Source organism: Haliotis rufescens, unplaced genomic scaffold, assembly GCF_023055435.1.
Source record: "Haliotis rufescens isolate VD_foot unplaced genomic scaffold, xgHalRufe1.0.p SCAF_13, whole genome shotgun sequence".
Classification (NCBI taxonomy): domain Eukaryota; kingdom Metazoa; phylum Mollusca; class Gastropoda; order Lepetellida; family Haliotidae; genus Haliotis; species Haliotis rufescens.
In genome coordinates, this window is record NW_025963813.1 from 12,934,980 (window position 1) to 12,954,148 (window position 19,169).

The window sequence follows — 19,169 nt, forward strand, 5'->3', positions numbered from 1 at the left end:
CATCTCGAGGATAGAGCGTGGGAACGCGTAAACCGATACTTATCTTACCTATATCATTCAGTTACCTATTAGTCCGTCAGAGCGAGGAGGCAACCTCTGTCGGTTCTTTCGCCGGAAGTGCGCAAGCAGACGGCAACACCTCTGGTATGATTTTGTAAAAACAAATATGGTTGATGTGAAAATAGGAACTTATGGAACAATGCGAATTAGGAAATGTCACAAAAATACCAAATGTTCGTTTTGATCATTACTTCGTTGTCCTATTCCTCCCACTATGTGAAGGTCCTCTTCCGTTTCCATTAACAGTTCAATTGTTCGAAAAGGTGACTGAAAGCTTCTCACATCATGAATCCATTATCGAGGCCAACTAGAAGCGCCGTAATGTCTTTGTAAACAAAGCCCTTTCTTTTAATGTTTCCCTGAGCAGTTGTACTGAAGAATATCGGCGGAGTCATGATAGACATTTAGGGGGGCACGGGTGGCCCAGTCGTCTTAGGCGCCGCGATTCGCTGTGCAGAGTTAGGCACGCCAGAAACCTATGGTAGTGGGTTCGAATCCCGGTTTGCCCCGATTATGTTTCTAGGTTTGTCAGGACCATACCCGTGCTCTTGGGTTTCACCGAAGTGGTAAACGTCTGAGACCTGCATCACTTCGGGCTTTCCTCCAACGTTAAGCTGACACGCCTTGATATAACTGTAATACTGTTAAAAGCGGCGTTAAACCCCACTCACTCACTCTTATCGACATTTGTGACAGTGAGGTTCCAAGTGGTTAAAGCGTTCGCTCGTCACGCTGAAGACCCGGGTTCGATTCCCCATATGGTTACAACGTGTGAACTCCATTTTGGTTTCCCCCAGTGTCATATGGCTGGAATAATTAATAACTCATTCTTAGACATACATCTAGCAGTTGTCAATCACCCGCCGCCATTTGCTTGGAATAATGCTAAATGCAGCCTAAAACCCAACTCGCTCAGTCACTCATTTCTGGTGTCCCCCGTCTGATATTGCTGGAATAATGCTAAAAGAGGCGTAACTTCATGCTCACTCACTTACCCATATCAGTCAGTTGTGTCACGTACAAGCAGTGTAAATCTGACTGTGAAATATTCATACATACATTCCGATCACCTTTGTCGCAGAAATGGTTGCATCCTTGTCGGTCAACTTTTGTCTGTAAGCACCGGTTCCTGCTCATGGCTTGATGGGTTAACGTCCTTGACATACGCCAGTTTTTACTTTTCTCTTCAGACCCGTGAAGATCCGGGGTAGAATAGGTCTTCAGCAACCAATGCTTGCCGGAAAAAGCGACTATGCTTGTCGTATGAGGCGACTAACGGGATCGGGTGGTCAGGCTCGCTGACTTGGTTTATGCATGTCATTGTATCCTAATTGTAATTGTATCACTGGATTGTCTGATCCAGAATCGATTGTTTACAGACCGCCGTCATATAAGTGGAATGTTGCTGAGTGCGGCGCTAGACAACAAACAAACAAACAAACTTTTCTCTTTATTTGACATTGGTCGGCGAGATAGGGATATATTTTCTACTCAAAGCATTTCTTCACAGTAAACTAAGCTACCTAGATCAATATGAAGTCACATAAGCACAGAAATGAATGCATATTTGGTCCATGCACAAGCGCACATACAGTTATATTTAAAAGGGATTGCACTTAAAATAAATACAGTGACTGGAAATATTTCGGGGAAAACAATTGCGTTTGTTAGCCAAACATTTGTCAATTATTTTTTATTTTTTATGTAAATTGTTACAAATGTTGTAATCGCACGCCCTCTCTGGATCCGTGCGTGAATGATGCACGGTGCACAGAACGACGAAACTATCAACTATTTTTACACCGCTCCAGGTCTATATAGTTTCATGTTTGTTTTTATTCAGAATGACAACGTGCTCCTCACGCGGTAGATTACTGATCTATGCATGTACAGATACATTTTCAGTTTTAAAAAATTCACTCCTAAAAGTCATATGCTGTAAAGAAAAGATGCTGAAAGAAAGAAAACACTGCCTTATCTCAACAGTGATAAAATGTTCACGGCGAATCTATATGGATCGGCAAGGGTAAACTCATCTGTAGGCTTTCTCCCTCGCCCAGACACGTCTAGGTGCCATTACCACGCCATCGAGTGTCGTATTTTGTCTTCAGACACGGATTTCATTAAGTGTTAATTGGCAGTGGGGTTCTAAACATGAATTACATTGCACTGACGATGTGTTGGAGTGGGTTTACAGCATGGGGCCTGCTGTGCGTGCCTTTTACAACTTCAAATGTATTCTCCATTTGGTAAGCGAATACTTACAAAGAATAAGATGGACAATCTGAATTGTAGAACAATTCGTTTCATAATCATCCCCACTATCAATCACTTTAGTTTTTTATCATCATCACCAAAACCGTATTCCGATATCACCTCTATCATTATTAGACCGCCTCCGTGATGTAGTGGATAGAGTGTCTGTCCGGAGAGCGGAACGTCGGTGGTTTGATCCCCTTGCCGCGTCATACCAATAGACGTTAAAGACGGTACTTGTTGTTACCCTGCTTGGCGCATGTTGGCGTAATATACTGGAGTCAGTTCAATGTGTCTGAGTGACATATCCATGTTAAACCGTCGGCAGTGGACAAGAACTATAAGCAGTACTCTCTCTCACGTAACAACTCATTCATTATCATCATCAACAACAACATTATCACCCTGTTTGGAATACGGGTCAGGAGAGACCTCTGCATCCCGTACTTTTCGTAAGAGTCTTTCATCATTATATGGGGGCGGTCGGGTAGCCTAGTGGTTAAAGCGTTTGCTCGTCACGCCGAAAAGCCGGGTTCGATTCCCTGGAATATTGCTAAAAGCGGCGTAAAACCATACTCACTCACTCACTCATCATTATATGTAAGTAATTACTCTGAGTCATCAGTCATCATGATGTAATCTCTATCTTTTATAATGTTTCATGACGTTCGTGTATATACACTAGAGGCTAACTTTGCCATTGAAAGCTAATTTGTATATACACAAAATCACCGGAACGTTAAAAGGCAAATATTTCATTGCCCCAAGTTTCAAGTAAACACCACGGGGTCACGTAATGAACCGAAAGAAAGGAGCTTGTTAAACTAGTGTACAGATCAACCGATCCTGCATTCCCTATTCTGTTTATAGGTTTATCTTTCTAGAACGTCATAAGCACACGTTTCCAAATAAACCCGCACGTGCGTAAATACTGCAATCGTCGAGGATAAGCCAAGCTGTGACGCTTCTGGAGGGGGAACCATGTGAACGAGGATGATAACTTCTGTGTTTGTTTTTACTTGGCCTTTTCCTGGCTTTTTATCACTGTTTTGATATGGATATCTTTTAATAAACACTAGTCGATTCATACATCAATAAAAGACGCATTGAAATTTCTATTTTACATTCGTAGTTTTTCGTTATCGTTGTACAAGTCTCTCGGGTATATATTCCGGAACTCATGATGGAGAGACTGACTTCATTCACGTGGGAGATTGCACGTGTTTGTTTACTGCGTTGGTCGATGCACGACACCGAATGTTACCGTATGTCCTCGGATTGGTTAATTGTCAGTGCATCCGTAGCCAGATGATGTTCAGTATCGTGAGTGAGTTGGGTTTAATGCCTTTTTGAACAGTGTTTCAGTTATATATCCATGTGAGGTCATTCCTGCACAGGCAAGCCCGAGAAGTAGCATGTCTTACCACCTTGGTGAAATCTACGAATATAGTGGTGAAAAAATTCGCAACAGAAACAGGGCGAATTTGGGATTCGAACCCCCGAAAATAGGTTTATGGCACTCTAAGTCTGAGGTGTTTAGCATACTGGTTATGCCCATAATGTAGAGAGCATCCTCAGTTCGTCCTGCAGAGTAAGAGGGGCCCGGGGGCCCAGTCGTCTGAGGAGCCCCGATTCCCAGAAACCTATGATTGTGGTTTCGAATCCCGGTTCGCTCCGATTATGTTTCTAGGTTTGCCAGCACCATACCCGTGCTCGTGGGTTTCACTGAAGTGGTAAACGTCCGAGACCTGCATCACTTCGGGCTTTCCTCCCATATTAAGCTAACACGTCGTGATATAACAATAATGTTAAAAGCGGCGTTAAACCCAACTCACTCACTCATTCACTCCTGCAGAGTAACGTTTCTTAGCTTCTTTAGGATCCGCTGGTGCTCGAGTATCATCCTTGGTTTCATAGGACCACGTGTGTAGCTTCATTTGATGTGAATACCTTTTGAAAATTATGCGTATGGATCTTACAGCTAGGGATTCGAACACATGAGCAGCTGCGAACCTGGCAGGTTGCCTAGAGCACCGTTATTTGCTGTACGGAGATACATCCCTGAAACGTTCAAGGATTCGCTGGTAATTGATAGGAATAGCATTTGCTCCGATTGGGATACTTGGTTTGTCGACCGTATACTGGACCTCATTGGTTTCACCAATGTTGATCAATCCAAGGACCTGCATGACTTTTCAGCACCAAGGGTTCTCGTAGGTTTCCGACCGCCTCTGTGGTCTAGTGGTAGAGCGTCCGCCCGGAGAGCGGAAGGTCCGGGGTTCGATCCCCGACCGCGTCATACCAAAAGACGTTAAAACATGGTACTTGTTGTTACCCTGTCTGGCGCTCGGCATTAAGGGGCTATAGCAAGGACTGGTCGGCTCGTCTGTGTATAGAGTCAGTACACTGTGTCTGAGTGGGGTTTTCATGTTAAACTGCGGCATGGTATCTCAGTGAGCTCGCACTATAAATCGGCATCAGTCCGAACTAGTACAAGCAGCCACACAAACGCACACACGTACATGCACGTCGCTATATAAGTGCAATAATCTTGGACGCGACGTTAAACCCCATGTCACCTCACCTCGTAGGTTTCATTACCGTGGTAAGATCTGCTTCACTTCGAGCTTTCCTCCCATATTAAGCTGACGTGCCGTGATATGACTAGAATAATGTTCAAAGCGGCGTCTCCTCACTTCCCTTCTTCAACATTTATATCGAATCTGTCGCCTCTTTTCCACATGAGTGGACTGAATATACTGTCCACAACGTCCGTAGTTGTTCTTCGAAGATACGGGGCGGTCGGATAGCCTAGTGGTTAAAGCGTTCGCTCGTCACGCCGAAGACCCGGGTTCGATTCCTGACATGGGTACAATGTGTGAAACCCATTTCTGGTGTCCCCCTCCGTGATATTGCTGGAATATTGCTAAAAGCGGCGTAAAACCAAACTCACTCACTCACTCTTCGAAGATACATTGCCAGTGATAAGGACACCTAGTGGTTAAAGCGTTCGCTCGTCACGCCGAAGACCCGGGTTCGATTCCTGACATGGGTACAATGTGTGAAGCCCATTTCTGGTGTCCCCCGCCGTGATATTGCTGGAATATTGCTAAAAGCGGCGTAAAACCATACTCACTCACTCACTCACAGCGATGAGTTGGAGCATAAGGGACAGACACTGTGAATCGTCTGAAATACGCCTCGGTTGTGACTCGTAACCATGTTCTAGACAGGAATACCTCCCCGTCATGTTGAACTTGATGCTGATATACATAGATACTTCGCGGATACAGGGTTTCATTTGTGGAATCTTTTTCTTGCCTCAAGCGGCTCAGTCAGAACTGAAGATTTCCATTCCAGTTTCTGTTAAGGGGGCAACAGGACTATGTATTCTCAGTGTGTGCGGAGACTGTTATCAGGACTGTACATTTCTTACTGTATGTTCTGGCTATATTCTTGATATATTCAGGCTATGTTCAAGTTCAAGTCTTTATTCAATTTTTGGGGGACAAGTGTGTGTGTGTGTGTGTGTGTGTGTGTGTGTGTGAGAGAGAGAGAGAGAGAGAGAGGAGAGAGAGAGAGAGAGACCAGTCCTTATTTTAGCCCCTTAATGCCGAGTGCCATACAGGGTAACAACAAGTACCATCTTTAAACGTCTTTTGGTATTACGCGGCCGGGGATCGAATCTCAGACCTTCCGTTCTCCGGGCGGACGCTCTACCACTAGACCACGGAGGCGGTCTAATATCACCATATCAGTGGTCATGTTTATATACTACTCAAAAGAAGTTAAGAACCATTCGGTTCTTTCACATTACTAAAGTTGATTTGTCATGGCAAGACATATTAACAATATAGTAAAATGAAAGATTCGGATGGTTCTTAAATTCGTTTGAGCAGTATAGAAACCACCCTCAGTCACACACTATGGCAATGGTCTGTTTTTATTCATTCTCCGGGTTAGTGTTTCGATGATTAAAAGGAGCAAGTCTGAATGTTGGTTGTATTCCACATTCTTTGAAATCAACATGAGGGTAAGCTATTGTGACATTCTAGTTATAATATACAGTGCAATTCATAGAGGATAACATGGACAATAAATTAGTCAAGGGAAGTGGTTACAAATATCCCAGAAGGGTTTTCAGCCGGGAGACCATTTGAATGACATAACTGTGTTGGGTCAGATTTATACTGCAATGATTGCGAAACATAACTTAAATATAATGCGACGAGTGTGTTAAATATAACGTGTTGAATGTGATGCTCAAGCTCAATATTATGCGATGACGATGAGGTACAAGTTAAATATAATGCGTTGAATGTGATGCACAAGCTAAATATTATGCGATGACCGTGATGTACAAGTTAAATATAATGCGTTGAATGTGATACACAAGCTAAAAATTATGCGATGACCGTGATGTACAAATTAAATATAATGCGTTGAATGTGATACACAAGCTAAATATTACGCAATGACCGTGATGTACAAGTTAAATCAATATAATGCGTTGAATGTGATACACAAGTTAAATATTATGCGATGACCGTGATGTACAAGTTAAATATAATGCATTGAATGTGATACACAAGCTAAATATGATACGATTAACTACCCCTGTGATGAAATATACTGCGATCAGTTGGATGCACAAGCTGTACATTATACGATGGATGAGTTAAGACATATAACTTGTGGGGAGTATCACAAAATGAGATGTTGCCATTCATTCGTCCTATGATCCAGATACAGTTCGCAACTTATCTTGATGGCGGTTACCGTTGGTGGTCCTATCACATTGAGACCATATATGTTTCCACACAACGACAATTCCACTGTGTGTACCCGGGAATCTTGAAGGCATTGCATACGTATATTTTGTGCACATACCATAAACTCCTCATCAACGGATAGGCGTTACCATGACAACTGTTAACAGTGATCATCAGTGTCTGGAAAAGCCAGGGTATAAACTGGTATAAACAACATGGGCGTGGTCTGACTGTCGGACGGGATCAGAGAGTTTCAGGAAGCTGTATTTACGGTGCCGACTGATTCCATGTTTTTTCAAGTGATCGGATTCTTGGCTTCAATGAGCCAGGCACTGCTTTGATAATGGTGGTCCACGTAATACCGTGGAACTTAATAACCTGAACATGTGCTATGGGCCTATCGGTGTCACCTTAAGACTAAGGGTGAAGATATGGTCATTATTGTAACCTTTGCACATGCGTCATCACACTGGTCCCGCTAGTCCTGCACCAAGACTGTGAAATTTATATTTTTTCGGTACTTTTTGTTACTAAAAGCCAAGGCAAATCTAGTTCAAACTAACCAAGTCTAGTTTGCTTGATTCCACAGCAGAAGAGGAAATGTTCTTTCGAAAAAATGGTTTTATTATTTTAAAGACATGTTTTCACTGACTAAGTGTAAGTCTATGGTCCCGAGTATCTATATTGGTATTGTTCAGATTCTTCACGGTTAAGTATGGAAGCGTACAAGTCCATTCGTGACCAGCTCGTGTTTTTCCGGGACAAGCTTTCTTCTTGCAGGTTACGGAAAGGGGCGAGTGGTGACGAATGGTACAAGTCTTGCATAGTATTCAGTCCCTCCTCTCAGGTGTCGTTAGAACGGGATTCTATACTAGATAAACTCAACTTATGCCCTCTGTCAACTGTTAAGCCAGTTATGCGAGATGAAATGTCGATATAACCTCGCGTTTAAGATTATTGCACTTCTATAGCGACGTATAAATAGTGTGTGTCCGCCATAGCGTTATGCCAACTTTCATCTTAAACGATTGGGCGGCACGGGTGGCCCAGTCGTCTAAGGCGCCGCGATTCGCTGTGCAGAGTTGCGTCCCTTTGGCACGCCAGAAACCTATGATTGTGGGTTCGAATCCCGGTTCTCCCCAATTATGTTTCTAGGTTTGTCAGCACCATACCCGTGCTCGTGGGTTTCACCGAAGTGGTACACGTCTGAGACCTGCATCACTTCGGGCTTTCCTCCCACATTAAGCTGACACGCCGTGATATAACTAGAATAATGTTAAAAGCGGTGTTAAACCCAACTCACTCACTCACTCAATCACTTAAACGATTGTGTTGGAAATAGAGCCTGGAACAAAGATGACACATTCATGGTTAAACTTTCGTAATTATTATTTCTGTATAAACGAATCGTACAATGTAGATTTTGCTAACAACGAACCGGTTTGACTGGGATGTTAGAAACAATATAATTTTAATGTGTCATGTGTTAGTGATATTTCACATTTATTTTAGTTTATCGTACAATAAAACACTGCAGGGAGAAACATGAAGGGCGCAAGTCAACTCAACAGTATGTACAGCCTCTTTTAGCATGATGATAAAATATTCAAGCTTTAAAAATCGTTACCCGTATTTTAATAATGATAACTCCCTCAATAAAGTTCATTTCATGCACAGGTGTGTTTTTCCCGCATATTCTCACAGTCCTCACGTCAAATACCAGTATTTTTTCTCTGAATACCGATTGTCATATCTCATCGCCTTTATCTGCGTTGCCCAGTTACAACTAAGGGGAACCACTCACAAGACAACCCCCTCTAAAAATAACGTCGTCCAATATACGACGTCATCAAGTTGCGAGCGCATTTTCAAATCTGATAGAACCGTGTTTTATCGTGAAATATACCACATTTCCTTCTTCATTGTTCTTTGCGATTTATCGCGTAGCTATCTTATGTTAGGAAATTGACACCATGTGGTATATGGTCTTCCTTCTCACAAGAGATTCCAGACAATCTTTTAATCCTCACTTTTGAGGGAAAACATTTCAAAGACATGTATATCCTTGAGATCCTTAAAGATATGAAGTGTAGCACATTTCTTGCATTTTGCCTTGGACTGTAATATATATGTTCTAGGTCTTTTTTATGACTAGGTATGTGTTTTCGCTTTAATATGAGGTCCGACCCGTGAAGATCCGGGGTAGAATAGGTCTTCAGTGACCCATGCTTGCCGTAAAAGGCGACTGTGCTTGTCGAAAGAGGCGACTAACGGGATCGGGTGGTCAGGCTCGCTGACTTGGTTGATGCATGTCATCGACCCCAATTGCGTGGATAGAGGTTTATGATATCAATCACTGGATTGTCTGGTCCAGACTCGATTATTTACAGACTGCCGTCATATAGCTGGAATATTGCTGAGTGCGGCGTTAAACAACAAACCAACAACCAACCATCTAATATGAGGACAAATGTTTTCGTGTAATATGGCAATTTCAAATTTCATTGCACAAAACGTAAATGATCAACAGGTGGAACGAGTTATCGTAGCATCTCGTGCACCCATATCACGCTGACAGGAGATAGCGACCTAGACGCGCACCACCTTGACCTGACAGGGTCAAAGGGTAAAATCTCACGCGCACAGGAACAAGGTCATCAAGAATTATAGGGGATTGTCAGCTATCTTTGTTGATTAGGAACCTTTTTAGGCACACACATAGATAAGTCAGCACCTATATCGACCTTATCTCCATTATCATTAACGGAGACTCCTCAATAACGATAAAGGAAGTGTGACGGGTTCAAGGTGTGGGGAATGTTTTGACGTGATCGTTTTGGGTGGTCAGAAATGGCTGATGGGCGCTTCATGTTTTGCACTTTGCTTTCTACCCCAATATAAAATGGGCACTTTGTGATATTGCTATTAGGTTTCAGGGCGCGTTGGCCCCTTCCGCTGTTGTCAAGATTATTGGCTTTTGACGAGCGGTTCTTGTTTCGTTAAATAGTTTTGGCTTTCGACGAGCTGTTCTTGTTTCGTTAAATAGTAAATTTCAATTTTATGCTTTAAAATACATACACCAGGGATGAAAGGGTGAATTAATGTTTTAAAATCTATATATTTCATCTTTACGTAACCTCGTGGGGATTCCGGGTTATAGTTAGTCTCAAGTAATCTATGCTTGGCGACTGACTCGGGCGGTCAGGCATGGTTGATTGAGCGTGGCATCGTACCCGGATGAAGTGGGCGTTGTTCATTATATCAAACACCGGTTTGTCGTGTCCAGACTGCTGGTGTGGCGTTAAACAACATTCATTCGCTTCACATATATTCACGCTATTTTTTGGATTATTTTGTGCTTATTAACTATGCTTTTATATTGTATAATATGACGGTGTTATATTTCAGGGTTTTTAATATATTTCCAGCGTTTACATCAACCAAATAAAAACTTTGGCTGCATGAATTCTTTTTTGCCTGATTAATATTATACTCATATATAAGTTTATACTGTATTTTTTTTCATTTCGTGTATAATTTCCATTTTTTTATCGTTACAATATCCATTTTTGCAGGGTCTTCTTCGCCATAGCCTTCACTGGAATGGCCGTTGGTCAAGCGTCCTCCTTCCTGCCCGACTACACAAAGGCCCGGCTGTCTGCCGGACTCATCTTCAAGCTGCTTGACACCATCCCCTTCATCGACGTCTACAGCAACAAAGGCATCGTCCAGGTGAGCCATAACGACAACGCGGGTATCATGACTCCTTACTGCTGAGCTAGGCTCCGTCTCTTGTATGTGGATGTGGTCACCCGCCCTTGTATTGTTTTTTGCCCGTATAAATGGTCGATAAAAATGAACGGGCGTTCCGTTATCGTTTGTATATTCTATTATTATAATAACTCTGAGAGGCATTAGTTTGTTTAAAAGTTGTTATGTCTCTATGGACAAATACCTTTTTCAGCAAAAACATGTGTACAGTGCATAATATAATGTCTGTATGACCGCTATATCAATACACAAAATAAATTCCATGGTTCTTTTGGTATGGGGGCGGTCGGGTAGCCTAGTGGTTAAAGCGTTCGCTCGTCATGCTGAATACCCGAGTTCGATTGCCGACATGGGTACAATGTGTGAAGCCCATTTGTGGTGTCCCCGCCGTGATATTGCTGGAATATTGCTAAAAGCGGCGTAAAACCATACTCACTCACTCTTTTGGTATGGGGAAATGTATGCTTTGTTTTGTTTGTTTGTTGTTTAACGCCACACTCAGCAATATTCCAGCTTTATGACGGCAGTCTGTAAATAATCAAGTCTGGACCAGACAATCCAGTAATTGACATCATGAGCATCGATCCACGCACTTGGGATCGATGACATGCATCAATCAAGTCAGCGAACCTGACCACCCGATCCCGTTAGTCGCCTCTTACGACGAGCGTACATACACTTAACGTAGTGTGACATTACTGAAAATTGTATGTGACAATCTGAGACACATGTGAATGTAAAAAACATATTTGTTGGTGAAATAAAAACATAGATGTAAAAAAAAATCATTTGTCACGAATGTTGGCATCAAAAACAGCAAGGAAAACACGTCGGTAGTGAATATAGATTGGTGTCTTTGTTTCCAGAGTAACGTGAGTGGCGAGATCACGTTAAAGAACGTCCAGTTCTCCTACCCCACGAGACCTGATGTGCAAGTGTTGCGGGGTTTGAACATCAACATCAAGCCTGGAGAAACTGCAGCGCTTGTCGGAATCAGCGGATGTGGGAAGAGCACAGTTGTCTCCCTTCTTCAGAGATATTACGACACTTCTAGTGGGGAAATTGTAAGCGTCCACACGGGTCTGGCGTTTGGGGGGATTTACGGTTTTTATTTGGACAAAATATTCCGGTCGGTTGATCGAAATATTAAAAGGAAACAGGTTCCAATATCAAATATGTTGTTTTTTCTGTTTCCTCAAAATGTTAAGTACGTTAGGAAAATATAAGTGGGGGCGGGAGTTTTTAAGATAGTTTCGACAGATGTTATTTATATAGAACGTTGAATTTTTGGGTTTGATCTTTTAAAATTTTAATTAGTTCTGGTCGGCGTAGTTATAAAACCACTGCTTTTCGTTTATTTTTATGACATCACATTTCAATTTTTCTGCTTCTCGTTTATTTTTATGTTATCACATTTCAATTTTTTTGAGTCGGCGGATCAAAGAAATCATACAAGTCAGTGGCCGCCGCCGACGGTCATAATAATAACTATGAAAATTGGACAGTTGAAGATGTGTTAATTCAAAGTACTTAACAACAATGTGTCCGCCACATTGGGGAGGATGTTTTTTGTGACCTATTTTGACATGGCTCGGAATGATACGAGTCGCCAAAAGGACTCCAAAATGGAATGAAATATTCTCATCAGAATTAATGAAAGCATTTTGTTAAATGGAGCGCAAAATACCGTCCATATGCACCAACATAGGTACCATATTATGTATATTAATATTTCATAAAATTGATTTTGAACTTATGTTTCAGCTGATTGACGGCACAAATATACGCGAGTTTAATCTCGCCACGTTGCGGTCATTCATCAGTGTCGTGAGCCAGGAACCGATTCTGTTTGACTGCAGTATTCGGGAAAACATAGCATACGGCCTTGAGCGTGACGTCAGTATGGCCGAGGTCATTCAGGTTGCCAGGACAGCCAATATACACGAGTTTATTTCTAACCTACCCCAGGTAAAACGCCAGAGAAATATATTGATTAGCTCGACAGACGGAAATCTTCACATCATAGCGTGTGTTTTCTATATTGTCACACTCAGTACATCCTCTATATCTCCAGGGCTCGCATAAATTGAGTGACCCCCCCCCCCCACACCCACACCCACACACACACACACACACACACACACACACCCACACCCCCACACCCCACCACACACACACAACCCGAGATACAGATACACCGTGTCTATGTATGAATGTAATTCATTAAAGATTCCCCAGGCTGCTAGGTCAAGATTATTATTTGGAATTGGTGTAATGTCATTTATAAGTTAATATTTAAAATATGTTTTTATTACAACTCATAACGTAACTGGTATGAATATAGACTAGGCGATTTAATTAAAGGCCATCTTGACTCTACGTCAATGCTTTTCCTTTCAGGAAATTGTGTAATATGGATATTTATCATTTATGACATATATTTAGGATTAATATGAAAATATATAGACGCCGTTAAACACCATCGATTATCCAGTGAAGCATATCTTCATTCAAGCATGAGACCCGTGAAGATCCGGGGTAGAATTAGTCTTCAGCAACCCATGCTTGCCGTAAAAGGTGACTCTGCTTGTCGCAAGAGGGACAAACGGGATGGGGTGGTCAGGCTCGGTGGCTTGGTTGATACATGACATCGTATCCAATTCACAAGGAAAATTGTTTTCTATAAAATAAATTCATAGTTTTCAATAAAAAAGACCCGGCGTCTAATAGAGGAAATACGGTACCCTCGATTATCCAGTGTATACATGTTCAAGGGCACGATTGATGTCATGTTTTTGTGCAATGTTCTTCAATGGCCCTGGTTGTACTGTTTCCAGGGGTACGAGACGACCGTTGGAGAGAAAGGCACCCAGTTGTCGGGGGGACAGAAACAGCGAGTCGCCATCGCCCGGGCACTGGTTCGCAACCCACGAATCCTCCTCCTGGATGAAGCGACGTCTGCCTTGGACACAGAGAGTGAACAGGTCCTCTATTGCGTCTACGGTCCCTTAAAACACTAACATTAGTTTCGTTAACCTCAGTTGACATTCATAATAAGACTTAAAACGCTGAAACGGTTCACTCTGCACGGCCATATCAAAACTAACCAATCCCATACGTTTAGATGTGATGGAACCATATCGCATTGAATTAGCTTATGGCTTATTTATGATTTTATTAACCCTGAATAGGACCCAAGTATAAAAAATAAATGTTCAGGACATTTTAGATGACAATCAGCGAATGTCAAAGAGTAAGTTAGTTGGGTTTAAAGCCGTTTTGAACAGTATTCCAGTTTCATCATATGTCATGCCGCTTTTGATGTGGTAGGAAAGAACGAAGTGGTGCAGGTCTTAGACATTTACCACTTTGGTATGGTGCTGATATAACTAGAAACATAATCTGGGCGAACCGGGATACGTTCACGATAACAGCATTCTGGCGTAATCAAGGGACACAACTCTTCAAGAGACTTGGCCATCCGGGCCCTCTAATGTCCCAGAAAATTACTGTATGATTTGAGTTTGAAACGTTGATGTCTGTGTCGAGACAGCCTCGTGGATACTCGTATGAGAGCAGGTCCACAATACTCTTGTTGGCGGGGCGGTCGGGTAGCCTAGTGGTTAAAGCGTTCGCTCGTCACGCCGAAGACCCGGGTTCGATTCCCGACATGGGTACAATGTGTGAAGCCCATTTCTGGTGCCCCCGCCGTTATATTGCTGGAATATTGCTAAAAGCGGCGTAAAAACATATTCACTCACTCTTGTTGGCGACAACACCCTTACATCCGGGTTATAGAATAGGTCTTCAGCAACCTATGCTTGCCGTATGAGTCGGCGAACGGGATCGGGTGGTCAGGATCGCTGACTTGGTTGATGCATGACATCGTATCCAAATTGCGTAGATCGATGCTCATGATGTCACTCAAAAGATTGTCTGGTCCAGCTTCTATTATTTACAGACCGCCGTCAAATAGCTGTAATATTGCTGTGTGCGGCGTTAACCCATCTTCCCCAGGCAAGGGCGTTGACTGACAATATAAAGGCCTATTTTCCACTGCACTTTTACAGTCAGTTTCCGCCTATGCCTCGGGGAGATGGCGTTAAACAACAAATAAACAAAACGCTTGGGCGACAAAATTAGATTGGCGGTCAGGCTCGGTGACTTGGATGGTGGCGTGTCATCGTATACCCTGTCGGCTTTTTCGTCTTGGCCAAAGCACTTAATATTCAGGGTGCCGTGGCATTGTTGGAAATCGCTGACTGTGGCGCTAATTTTCTTCATATCAGATTCTGTTCGCCAATTTGGTTTGATCATGTATTCATTTACGCATCGGCGTTGTTTTAAACGATATAAACAAAAAGACAACAAAATGTGATGTTGAAAATAAACAGCTTTTGTTATGCATTGTGACAAAAAGGACACTTTCAGGCTATTTAACTCCCAAATTGTTTATCTATTAGGTACTTGCGCAAGGTGTTTTACAAGGTGTGCTTTTGCAGTACTTCCTTACAAGTGTCAGTTTTGTTTATCATTTCTCTTCTAATGAAAACAAGCAAAAGAAGAACGAGATGCGACCATGTGCCCTGGTACCCTATTACCACAACATATATTTACCGATTGTGACCAAAAAAAAGTTAGAACCAGCCTCGATTATACAGTGTGTCATATCTTCATTTAAGATGTACAAATATTTTTTTAACAGAAGAACATGTATGCAAATTTGCGTTTGTATTGGTTGTTGATTAAAATTAATGACTTCTGTGCTACGTTAGTGATAAGAGAGGCGTGGCTGTTGACGTCTATTCCAAAACGAAGCCATGGTATATATCAATAACAATAGAATAATCGAGGGTGAATTGGACCCCAGCGTTTTGTGTCAGATGCCTAACAGAGTTGTCGCCCTTGTTTCAGGTTGTGCAGTCGGCGTTAGACAACGCAAGTGAAGGCAGGACTTGCCTCGTCATTGCTCACCGACTTTCCACCATACAAAACGCAGATGTTATTTTCATGGTTGAGAATGGATCCATCATTGAACAGGGATCACATCAAGAACTATTAGCAAAGAAAGGTGCTTACGCGACCTTAGTGGAAGGCCAGCAGTTCAACAAGTCTTGAAGAAAGTTTATTCTAGAATCCTTTGACATTTAAAAAAAAAAAAAAAAATTTGAATTACTGTTTTTGATTTCTGGAAAATATTATAAATAGATTAGATTAGATTTACTTCTTTTCTTCAAGTTATGATTACGAATAATTGAGTATTAAAAAAACATTCACCATGTACAACTGATCCCAGATGAGCTTCTTACCAATAAACTTGTTTATTTTATATTTTTTTAGTACTGCTTCTTGTAACTAGTACAGAAGGACTCTTGAATGTGTATGTGAAAAATGAGTCATTTTTATCATGTTTATACATCAGAATTTCTGAAAAAGACAAAATGTGATGTCCTGATACCAACTGATGTGTGATAAGACCTGTTTCTTGTATCTTGATGTTATTTCCAATCAACTTATGATTGATTTGTTTTATGTGATGCTAAGTGTTCATGAATATATATTTTACCTGACACTTTGTGTTCTGCTTCTATGTTTTAACAACCTTGGTTTTGATAATATGACATTGTTTCTAGTATTTCTGCAACATATAAACATGCATATGTTTAAATACACAAAAATGGTATTTGATAGTGTGCATTTGTTTAAAATAAATCTTGATATGCGTGAATGTGAAAGATAATGAAATTAATGCTTCACCCCAAGAAAGCTGAAAGCCTTCTTGTTACTTGCGGTTTATTCAGTACATTTACAACAATTATGTTATTATGGTAATATTTGAATACAATTTCCTATCTGAAACTGATTCTACAAAAACCACTAAACTTGGCATGCTACTCTGGCATAGTGTTGTCATCAGCTTTTGTCACTCGACTTCGATTTTATTTTATGTTGCCATATTAGACTCAGGTATTTGAATTTCCTTCTTGTTCATGATACGTTTCCCAGCAACTAGTGGTGTTCTGAATTATTGAAATAATTGAAGATGGATCCGAGTGGTCCAGTCGACCAAGCAATCATAGGCAATTTTCCATGACTGTACACAAACGATGTTCTGTATGGTTTATTCACTACTTACTACTAATAAAGACAGAGCGAAGCCAGTGTCTTTCCTAAAAAAATACTGAATAAATAAGTCTTGTGTCGGAAGGGGTGATAATTGGGATTGTTCACTGGCCAATGTATTAGCAAATATCGCTGTGGTCGCTTATTAGAGCGGGGCGCTTATTACGTTGAATACGGTAGGTATTAATAATATTTGGTTAGTGAATCTAACACAGTTAAGTATGTATTTTATTGCGCAAGGGGCAATTATGAACAAATGTACCAAATTCATACTTGAGTGAGTGTTGTGAGTTTGGTTTTATGCCGCTTGTAGCAAGATTCCAGCAATATCGCGGAAGGGGGACACCAGAAATGGGCTTCACACATTGTACCCATGTCGGGAATCGAACCCGGGTCTTTGGCATGAGGAGCAAATGCTTAAACCACGATGCTACCCGACCGCCCCTCATACTTTATTACAGACATTAAGGGAAATCACTCATCTTAACAGTTCTCCATAGAAGTATGACACAATTTATCTTTTGATCATAATATAACCACACATTCAGCTGTACAAAACCATTTTAATTTCTGTATGTTAGTATGCTAAATGCAGCAAATGAATAAAAACATTCTTTTTCCTATTTATGAAATGAGGTTACAATGCAATGTCATGTGTCTAAAACTTATTGTGGTGCTACTCTCATTAACTTTTGTCCTTAGCAATACTTGACCTGTTTTGGAATGGAAAAACTCACATATTCTCCATATATTTTGGAGAGTTTTGACTTTTAGTCTACGATTCTCACCTGCATATCGGTTTATTTTGGCGACAGACTTAAAAAATACCTCATACATGACAGTTGCACAGCAAAACCAACTTCACACCATTAGAGATCCTTCAGTCAAAGTGTTTGAGAGGAAATGGAGGTATATTATTTTACTGCATGATCTCATTAACATGTGATACCAGAGGGATTGCCTGCATTGTCAATACAGTGTTACAAAGCTTTTTATCATACCTGCATGTCAGACTGTTGAGATGCGATTGGTTCATGTGATCTTGATTAAGTATTATGTACCCCGCCTGGGAGAGAAATATATTTCTGAATTGGAGAAACATGCTGCAGATGGATTTCTGAGCTGATAATAAATCCCTTATACCCTGCTACAAAGCAATAAACCACATGCTGTTTTCTGGTGAATGAAAGTCACGTGACACAGCACCAATTAACCTCAGCTCAATCAAACAGCTGTTTACTATGAATATTCAATTTGTCTTAATTCTTTTCAGATAGTGGATTGAAACATATTGGCAAGACAATTGGTTGTAAATACTGCTACAATTATCTGAAATGCAGGCTTGTTGCCCTTAGAATAGCAGTTTGCTTGTAAATAGACGGCCATATTAGCTCCATAATATAACTGAACATGTCTGTGTGATATATTTTTTTGAATATATAGTCCTGTCTCATTTTATTTAACTTGATAAAATGAGACCCTTTTAAGCCATGGATCACATATGTGCATCTTATATTGAGAATAAACCTAATGTACAGTTAGCTTTTTCGTTTATTCTGTTAGTTAAATGTCAGAAACCTTTGACATTTGACATCCATGTCTTTTTTCTGTGATAGGGCAAAGCACAGCTAAAGACAATCCAATATTTGTAGAGTGATTGAGGTTTTAGGCCACTTTTAGCAATATTCTAACAATATCCCGGCAGGGGACACAAGAAATAAGCTTCACACATTGCATGTGTGGGGAATCAAACCTGGGTTTTCAGCTTGACAGGCAAATGCTTATACCACTAGGCTACCCCCTTGTTCCAATATTTGTAGAATGGGAAAATTGTTTCATTTGTGTCATGGCTGGGATACAAATTGTCCTTGGGGGGCGCATTGAACTTTGGTCAGAATGCTAGATCAGTTGTTCTAAGTCCACCTGCCTATAGAACTTTTAACTGAATTTCTATGAAACTGTTCATGATGGGCTACAAAAGGAATGATCACAATAGATGAGTTACACTTACATGGTGGCACACAGTCAGTGAATGTTTCACCCCACAGTTTGTAACACGTCACCTTTATCACAGTGGCCTGTACATAATAATGAAAACATCCTAATGGTTGATAACAGGGTCCTCATTTAACTCATTTACAGGCATTGGTACTGATGACACAAGATTTTTGTTTGTTTGTTATTTAA

The 19,169-nt window shown here is 41.1% G+C and overlaps 1 protein-coding gene across 5 annotated transcripts in view; it reads left to right on the forward strand.

Moving 5' to 3' along the window:
* Positions 1–18,523, forward strand: part of LOC124139127 (ATP-dependent translocase ABCB1-like) — a 176,530-nt gene extending 158,007 nt beyond the window's left edge. For 4 of the 5 annotated variants that reach the window (XM_048394202.1, XM_048394203.1, XM_048394201.1 and 1 more), the window contains 5 exons: positions 10,664–10,820; positions 11,726–11,923; positions 12,624–12,827; positions 13,697–13,843; positions 15,774–18,523. In XM_048394202.1, coding sequence (XP_048250159.1) covers positions 10,664–10,820; positions 11,726–11,923; positions 12,624–12,827; positions 13,697–13,843; positions 15,774–15,977 — 910 coding nt within the window. In that variant the 3' untranslated portion in view covers positions 15,978–18,523. The remainder of the gene's footprint in view (positions 1–10,663; positions 10,821–11,725; positions 11,924–12,623; positions 12,828–13,696; positions 13,844–15,773) is intronic. The other variant, XR_007220335.1, reaches the window with a different exon arrangement.
* The last annotated feature ends 646 nt before the right edge of the window (positions 18,524–19,169 follow it).